Genomic DNA, 9,088 nt, shown 5'->3' with positions numbered 1-9,088 from the left:
GACAGCCGTCGGAGCTCGTCACTGAGGGTTATGCTGCATTCACTCCCGGAGGTAGAGACGTGAACATGTGTCAATAAAGTTTAAAAAAGAGCACAAAAAAAAAAAACTGTCAACACACACAGTGACCATGAACGTGACAAGATGGAGGCTCTGAAAGAACAGGGTCGCCTGCAGTTACGTCTGACCGCCACAGAGGCCGCTAGAAACAACGTATATCAATTCTTATGGAGTAACAACTTTGAGGGTGCACTCAATCTGTCCTTCTGTCCCGGGCCAAAACCGGTTTTTCAGTTAAAGCCTAGTGCGTTTAAGCAGTTTGAGTGCACCCGTTCCGCGCATAACTGCGGACAGCGGGCCGTCCACAGGGCTTTAGCAGAGCCGTTTGCACATGTACGAGCACGAGCCCTACGGCGGTAGCAGTATGTGTGCCTGTTCGGACATAGAAAATAGAAGGACGGACCATGCACGGATATTTAGCAACAACAACAATGGCGGTGAAAGGTTCACGTTGGTGTGATGCGGAGGTGGAGTGTTTACTGCAGATTTGGTCGATGAAAAGATTCAAAAACAGTCGACAAGACGCACAAAAACTCCGAGGTCTACGGAAAGATCTGGAAACAAAGCCACGCATCGCCATGACGTCATCAATGCGTGTGACGTGTTACGGCGTGATGACGTATAGGCAGCAAGAAGCATTCTCCGAGGCCCAGGTAGTGTGAGTACAAACGGGCCTGGAGGGGGGGACAAGGACCCTAAAGTCCGGGTCGCGGTGCGGAAGGACAGTGTGAGTGCGCCCTAAGGTTGCACTCAATCTGTCCGTTGGTGCCGGGCCCAAGCACGCTTCACAGCCAAAGTCTGGTTTGTTTGACCAGTGTGAGTGCAACTGTACCGCGCCTGAACTCCTTCACTTGGGGTCAGGACTCATTCCCTGCACGACATTCACCTGTTTCCAGAGATGCACGTTTTTTCTCCATGTTGACAAATGATTTAGAAAATAATGGAAACGGTTGTGGGTAAAAATACCACAGTGATATTATTCTAATGACACTGGTGTGGTCATTCATCAGATGAGCCTGATCATGAAACACTTCCATTAAAGACAAACTTCAAAGCTCACAATTCGACTCGTAAATTCGACTCGACTTCGTAAATACTGTTAAAAACATCCATGTTTATGAAATCTAACAAACAGTGACTGTGTCGACCCTGCAGAAGCATTCATGCTGAATCAAAGCCTCATGGATGCGAGCAGACTGGGTCGAGTTTGGGACAGTTTATCAGGGATTACTTTACTCAAGAGGAACTTTAAACCTGAGCCTGCAGCTTTTTAAGAGACATTTGAACGCACTTTTCTTGATTGCAGTATTTATGAATCAGAAATGACTAATCTCACTTTCCTAAACACAAAGAAACCTCAGTTAGATTTGACTCGAGCTGCAGTTGTGACCTGCTCTGCTCTGCTCTGCTCTCTTCTGTTCTTTGTGGGCGTGACGCCGGCACTTCAGGGCGCACCCACACTGTCCTTCTGCACCGGGCCAAAACCAGTTTTTTGGCTAAAGTCTAGTGCGTTTGACCAGTGTGAGTGCAACTGCTCAGCGCATAACTGTGGCCAGCTTGCCGTCCACGGCCCGTTTGGGAGAGGTGGGCTTTTGTAAAGCACGTTTGCGACGTGTACGAGTACGAGCAGCACGTGCACGTGTACGAGCACAAGGCCTACGGCGGTTCTGAGGTCATTTCCTGTGCGCCTGTTGGGACGTAGAAAAAAGAAGGAGGGACCATGCGCGGACATTTCAAACAATGGCGGCGAAAGGTTCACGTTGGTGTGATGCGGAGGTGGAGTGTTTACTGCAGATTTGGTCGATGAAAAGATTCAAAAACAGTCGACAAGACGCACAAAAACTCCGAGGTCTACGGAAAGATCTGGAAACAAAGCCACACATCGCCATGACGTCATCAATGCGTGTGACGTGTTACGGCGTGATGACGTATAGGCAGCAAGAAGCATTCGCCGAGGCCCAGGTAGTGTGAGTACAAACGGGCCTGGAGGGGGGGACAAGGACCCTAAAGCACGGGGCACGGGACGGAGGCACAGTGGGAGGGCGCCCTCAGAGAGCGATCCGTCAGATTTGCTGCCTCCTCACTTTAAGGGATGCGTTTTGTGTCACTCCGCTGCTTGAGAAGATTTTCACTGATGAATTAAAGTGGTTTTCTCTCTCCTCCCAAACACTTTACAGGAAAACAAAGTGTTCGTTAGTAAATCCGCAAAGCTTCAATCGAAAGCACTGATAGTGTGTCATGCTGACTGACACACACACACACACACACACCCACCCACCCACCATCTGCTGTCGTGTGTAATTATTGGTTTGATGGCGTTTACTCTCCCGTTTGTGTTCACCAAACAAACACGTTGAGCAGAGAGCTGTAGAAGAGCAGCTGTTCCCACTCTTATAGCTAAGCTAAGCTAAGCTAGCCTGCGTCATCCTCAGAAAGTGTGAACATGATAATAATGTGACAGTAACAATAATATTTATATTAATAATCATAATAATAAAACTGTGTTGTGTTGCCGCAGGTCGCTAAGAAGATGGGCTTCCCAGCACCGCTGGTGAACGAGGCGGCGGAGAACATGATCAAACTGTACAACCTGTTCATCAAGTACGACGCCTCCATGGTCGAGATCAACCCCATGGTGGAGGACTCCTCTGGCATCGGTACACGCACGCACACACACACACACACACACACACACACACACACACACACACACACACACACACACACACACACACACACACACACTTGGGGAGGGCGATATGACCTACAGCTTTTTTCGCAATTGTGCACAATCAATTCTTTTGGATTTAAACTTAACAAAATGAAAAGCCGACGTCCACTTTTAGTGTAATTCTGACGCAAAATCACCCCACGGTCTTTTTCAGCACTTACATCCATCAAATAAGACAGTTTTTCCGTGTAACAACTATTAACGGGGAAATCCAGGAGAGATGCTAACAGCCGGACGTGGCTAACAGTGATTAGCTCGGGTCAGTACGGTGAAGGCATTCAAAGGTCTTTTTTAACCACTAATGCTGCTGAAAATAACAGCAAACCTCTGCAGCAGCATGAGAAGAGTCCCTACACACACAACAAAGCACCAATGGGCTCCTTCCACTGTAATGGACTTTACTATGAGAGGAGCTGGTACAGGGGCCAGTAGGTAAGTCTTTAAAACACTCTTTAATAAACTCTGGCTTCACTAACTACGCTGTTGGTGCTTTGTTTTGTGTGTGGGGACTCTTCTCATGCTGCTGCAGAGGTTTGCTATTATTTTCAGCAGCATTAGTGGTTAAAAAAGACCTTTGAATGCCTTCACCGTACTGCCCCGAGCTAATCACTGTTAGCCACGTCCGGCTGTTAGCAAATCTCCTTGATTTCTCCGTTAATAGTTGTTACACAAAACACACTGTCTTGATGTTGATGATGATCTGTTTCACTATATTTCCAATGTGAGGGCACATGTCTTCAAAACGAAAGACTAAATTATGTGTTTGGAATGAAAATGAGGTTGTAGGCCGTGTGTGTTTTGCTCCAACGTGGAAGTCAACTGTCGACCAAACCGTCCATTTGTGTTCAGCTCTCAGGACTTTGGTCTGAAGTTTAGTTTCTCTCCTGTTTGAACTCTTAGATATCTATTTTATTTTACTCGGTTCAGCCGTCGTGTTCAGTTACTGCTGATGAACCCAACGTTTCATATTCAGCTTTAAATAGTGACATAACTGAGTTTTATTGTGAATCATTTATAGAATATTAAATGTGTTTATCTGCGTCGCAGCAGCTCTTTAACAGAAAAACAGCAAGACGTTGTGACGTAAGCACAGAAACGTGTGTAGTAACATGATATACTGTATATCCTACGTGTGTGTGCGTGTGTATACGTGTGTGTGTGTTCACTGTAATGACAGTGTTGTAAAACCAATGTCGAGGCAGAATGTGACACCGTTAACTAAAGCCGTGTACCGCCCACACACTCACCTGCACAAGAGCTCATTAAGCAGCTATTTAACATCTAAGTGTGTGTGTGTGTGTGTGTGTGTGTGTGTGTGTGTGTGTGTGTGTGTGTGTGTGTGTGTGTGTGTGTGTGTGTGTGTGTGTGTGTGTGTGTGTGTGTGTGTGTGTGTGTGTGTGTGTGTGTGTGTGTGTGTGTGTGTGTGTGTGTGTGTGTGTGTGTGTGTGTGTGTGTGTGTGTGTGTGTGTGTGTGTGTGTGTGTGTGTGTGTGTGTGTGTGTCTCTTCAGTCTCAGTGATTCGAGGTTAATGAGTGTGTGAACACTCAGTGATGAATCAGAGTTCTTTAAACATTCATGAAGAGGCGACCGCTGAGCTTTGTGTTAAAGGAACGTTAATGATGCTGGTGTGTGTGCGCGCGTGTGCGTGTGTGTGTGTGTGTGTGTGTCTCTGTGGGGGTGGCAGGTTTGCGTTTTCATGGTGTTTCTTTGTTTTGTTCTGTTTTGAGGCACTTTGTGCTCCTGAAAAGTGCCGTATAAATAAAGTTGGTTTGATTTGATGACCCTTCAGTCATGTGCTGCAGTGACATCACGTAATTTTATACTTAAAAATGATATGAATGGATGCTTTTGTTTTGGTTCTACATTTTAAGGAACAAGGTATAATAATTTGTGTGAACATGCAGCCAACAAAAACGTGATCGTCCATGTTTACACTGATCCACTTTAATGTAATTCACACAACAACTAAAAAAGGAAGAGGCTTTTTATCCCCTACAGTGCACAAACAAACCCAGAATATCAGCAATAAGCAATAAAATCAATTTAAATAAAACAAATTTTACTTTAAATTTCAGTCTTTGATTATTTGGAGGTCTTAAGCTTTAAAAGTTTGTTCCATGGTTTGATTCCCAAATCTGAAACATTGATATGTGGTAATGTCATTTACACTGGTAAACTTGTTTTTGCGTCTTTTTGAGCGTTGAAAGTTTAGAAATAGAAGATTTTTAAAATGCAGCTGGAGCGAAAACAATCAGTTAATCGACAGAATGAATCAGAAATGTTCTGGTTCCTTCTCATTTATTCTAAATCTGCCTGTTTTCAAATACGTCAGCGTCAGCCATGAGGAAATTCTGATATCTTATATTTATATATATTAAATTTGTCCCCAGTGATGTGCATGGACGCCAAGATCAGCTTCGACTCCAACGCAGAGTACCGCCAGAAGATGGTGTTCGACATGCAGGACTGGACCCAGGAGGACCCCCGGGACCGGCAGGCGGCTAAGGCCGACCTCAACTACATCGGCCTGGACGGAACCATCGGCTGTCTGGGTCAGTGCACGGGCCGACGCCACACACGCCTTTCAGGGTTTTCAGAATCAGACGTCCAACAACAGGAGAGAGCGTGTGTTGTAAACCGTCACAAACTGCAGTAAAAAGTCCAATGGACACGCATTTTCTGAAGGTCCTAATAAATGAATAATATCTGCAATAATACCTGAAAAATACCTGAATAATATCTGAAAAATACCCGAAAAATACCTGAAAAATACCTGGAAAATATCTGAATAATACCTGAAAAATACTCGAAAAATACCTGAATAATATCTGAATAATATCTTCAGTAATAGCTGAATAATACCTGAATAATATCCACAGTATTGTTTGAATAATATCATATCTGCATATCCCACTTGTACTAATGTGAAAATGTTGCGTACGTGACCTGTATCAGATTCTGAATATTGTGGTATTTTCAGAATAATGGTGGAATATCATGTTAGCTTAGTCAGTTTTGTGTTTTACTTTGAAATAACGTGTGGCCGGTGTCGGTTCTAGTAAACGGAGCCGGTCTGGCCATGGCCACCATGGACATCATCAAGCTCCACGGCGGCACGCCCGCCAACTTCCTGGATGTTGGGGGCGGAGCCACGGCTCATCAGGTGACGGAGGCCTTCAAGCTCATCACCTCTGACAGGAAGGTACGAACACACCTGTAACACACACACACACACGTTTATTTATCGTAGCAAAGCTTCGCCTGAGCTAATGCTAATGCTAATGCTAATTAGGTTCAGGCCATCCTGGTCAACATCTTCGGAGGCATCATGAGGTGTGACGTCATCGCCCAGGGCATCATCATGGCTGTTAGAGACCTGGACCTCAAGATCCCCATCGTAGTGCGGTTACAAGGTACAACACACACGCACGCACGCACGCACGCACGCACACACACACACACACACACACGGACACACACACTCTCAGTAATCTCATCCTTTAAAGTCCTTTCTTCAGTGGAGAAAGTCTCATTTTCAAGTCACGTCACGACTCGTTCACTTATCACCAACAAAAACAGATGAATACAAAAGTCACACACAGAAATCTTGTGACTTCTTTGTGGCGTTCAAACAACGATAAGCCAGCCGACGTCAACGCAAACTGCTATAAAAGCCGACCAAAGACCGTCTTCAGTCCTCTCCTGTGACCTCAGATCCAGAGCGTCGGCTCCTCAGATCATAAATGTGGAAAAACTGAAGTCTGACTTTAATTATGGAGCCGTTCTCTGGACTCGTCGTCACAGATGAACACAACCCTTTTGTGTGTAGCTCGCCTCACAGGACGGATGTGTGGAAGAAAACATGATGGAGAAGGTGAATAACAGGGCGAGGTCACTGTGTTCTGGGGACATCGGCCTGATGAGCACATTCTGTTTAGAGAACAACAGAACTGTATTTGGGCGTGAGGACGTCTGGACACAAAGTAGACCCCACTGATTGTAAATGTACTGAGTGTGTATTGGAAAGACCTGACAGGGCGTGTAAACGTCAGCACACGAACCTCAGTATAAGACGGGAAGTTGTGTTAAGAGACACACTCCTTCTTGTACACCTTTCTATTGTTATAATAGATTGTTCTACCATAACTTCCACCAGATTAAGGCCACATGTCACTCTAAATGTCCTGAAAATGTGTACTCAACACACACGCACACACACAGACAGACAGACACACACACACACACACACATACACACACACACACACAGGCAGCTGCTGGCGGCTCAGAGGGAGGACTAGTGTCTGTTCGATGCCTCCAAGTTCAAAGTGTGACGGCTGGAAACATGAACCCAGTTCTTTATTATTATTATTATTGTTATTATTCTGTATTTAATGCACATGTACATTCATACTCTGATCAGAGAGTTTCTGTCCGTACCACTTTCCTTCCGTACCACTTTCCAAAGACTTTGCGAGTTTTCAGAATGTTGTTGCAGCGAGGTTCAGACTCTTCTTCACACGTTTAAAAACACGTCGTCAGTCGCAGCGGCGCTCTGACACTCGTGGGCCTGAACAGATGCACTCAGCGACACGCCGCTGGTGTCTGCTGCTGTTTTTATCACAGTGTGAAACACAGGGAAGGAAAAGTATTAACAACAAACACAAGCAGAAGTGAAGTGACGTCAACAGCTGCTGCTTCTTCTCCTCTTTCTTCTTCTCCTCTTTCTTCTTCTCCTCCTCCTTCTCCTTATCCTCCTTCTTCTCCTTCTTCAACTCCATCATCTCTTCTCAAATCTTAACTTTGTGTCTTGTTTTATTCTTTAAGGGACGAGAGTGGACGACGCCAAAGCTCTGATTGCAGCCAGTCCGCTGAAAATCCTGGCCTGTGACGACCTGGACGAGGCCGCCAAAATGGTACACACACACACACACACACACACACACACACACACACACACACACACACACACACACACACACACACACACACACACACACACACACAGGTTTCAGACACGTTATTGTGTCCTCCTGTTAAATGAATGTCTCTTATCATTAGACGGGCAGGACTGACGATGTTAGCTGCTTAGCTCCACCGCTAACGTTACTGTTTATCATGAGAAGCTAGCTTTAAAGCTAAACAATAAACTCTGATTCATTTAACGTGGATGAGGGGCGTCGCAAACAACAAATCACGACCTCTCAGAGAAATAGACCCCTCCTCCAGACTTCAGTTACCATATCAACAACGGCGTGTGGCGGACCACCCTTTTTATATTGATAACTTTAGCAGCTCGTTTACATCGTTAGCCTTTCCCTGGCTGTTAGCCTCGATGCTAACTACTTCCAAACTGCTCTTTTGCTTTTTCCATTTCCCACTAAAACTGGTCTGAGGGACGGAGGCTGCACTGTTGAAAGCAAAAGTATTGATACAGCCATGTTTTCACTTACAGGATGACTGATACATCTGGATCCGTATCGGCCGATGCGGGCTGCTGCGTTCGCCGATAGTTTTTTTCCCGGGCATTATTCACAGACAGGCGTCCTCAGGCAGCTCCGTGTGGCTGCAGACGCCTTTTTTAAGTTCAGTAAATGTTAAATTGAGACTCGTAACATCTATTTTCATCATTGTGTCGTTGTTATGATGTAAATTGAGGGAACAAAAGTCGTATCAGCTCGAGAAATCGTCAGTCCGTATCGGTCATCGGCTAAAGCTGATCTGTCGCTCCCTAGTTTGGGCACCAGACGTCAGGTTGACCCTTGAACACGAGGACCTTCACTGCTCTCTAACACTTCCTCTCTTCCTCTGCTCACAGGTTGTAAAGCTTTCTGAAATCGTCTCGCTGGCGAAGGAAGCTCAGGTGGACATCACCTTCCAGCTGCCCATCTAACGACAACCCCCCCCCCCCCGACCTTTGACCTCCTCACCCCCGTACGCTTCCTCTGTCACAGCCACCCACCACTCCACTCCACTCCACCGCAAACTAAACGTCTCTCCCACCTGAGAGACGTCTAGTTTCCTCTCTCTGACTCTGTGGCATGATGGCACGACCTGGTCTGACCTCTGCTCCCCCTGCGCTTCTAACTTTGAGTCGTTACGCACAAACCTCCTCTTTCATCTCCTTCAAACGCGTTGGAGCTTCACCCGTCTGCTTGCTTCAGCACTTGTTGGGAAACGCTCCTTCACGCCGTTTAGAAAAATCCGAACCACGTGTAAGGACGCTGCTTCTCACTCGGTATTTTGTTTTTAAATGAATCGCTCTGAGACAGCGTCTGTGCAGAGGGACGACTGGAAAGGC

The 9,088-nt window shown here is 45.9% G+C and overlaps 1 protein-coding gene across 1 annotated transcript in view; it reads left to right on the top strand.

The window, feature by feature from the left end:
- Nucleotides 1-8,686, top strand: part of sucla2 (succinate-CoA ligase ADP-forming subunit beta) — a gene marked incomplete at its 5' end in the record, with an annotated part of 19,023 nt that extends 10,337 nt beyond the window's left edge. Inside the window, 6 exons of the mRNA XM_083921804.1 lie at nt 2,576-2,714; nt 5,179-5,340; nt 5,848-5,990; nt 6,081-6,201; nt 7,615-7,703; nt 8,606-8,686. Of these exons, the coding sequence (XP_083777930.1) occupies nt 2,576-2,714; nt 5,179-5,340; nt 5,848-5,990; nt 6,081-6,201; nt 7,615-7,703; nt 8,606-8,680 (729 nt within the window). The 3' untranslated portion in view covers nt 8,681-8,686. The remainder of the gene's footprint in view (nt 1-2,575; nt 2,715-5,178; nt 5,341-5,847; nt 5,991-6,080; nt 6,202-7,614; nt 7,704-8,605) is intronic.
- Between the last annotated feature and the right edge of the window lie 402 nt (nt 8,687-9,088).

The sequence above is a fragment of the Echiichthys vipera genome, assembly GCF_963691815.1.
Source record: "Echiichthys vipera genome assembly, chromosome: 10".
In the NCBI taxonomy this organism is placed as follows: domain Eukaryota; kingdom Metazoa; phylum Chordata; class Actinopteri; order Perciformes; family Trachinidae; genus Echiichthys; species Echiichthys vipera.
This window is presented reverse-complemented; position numbering and strand designations above follow the sequence as displayed.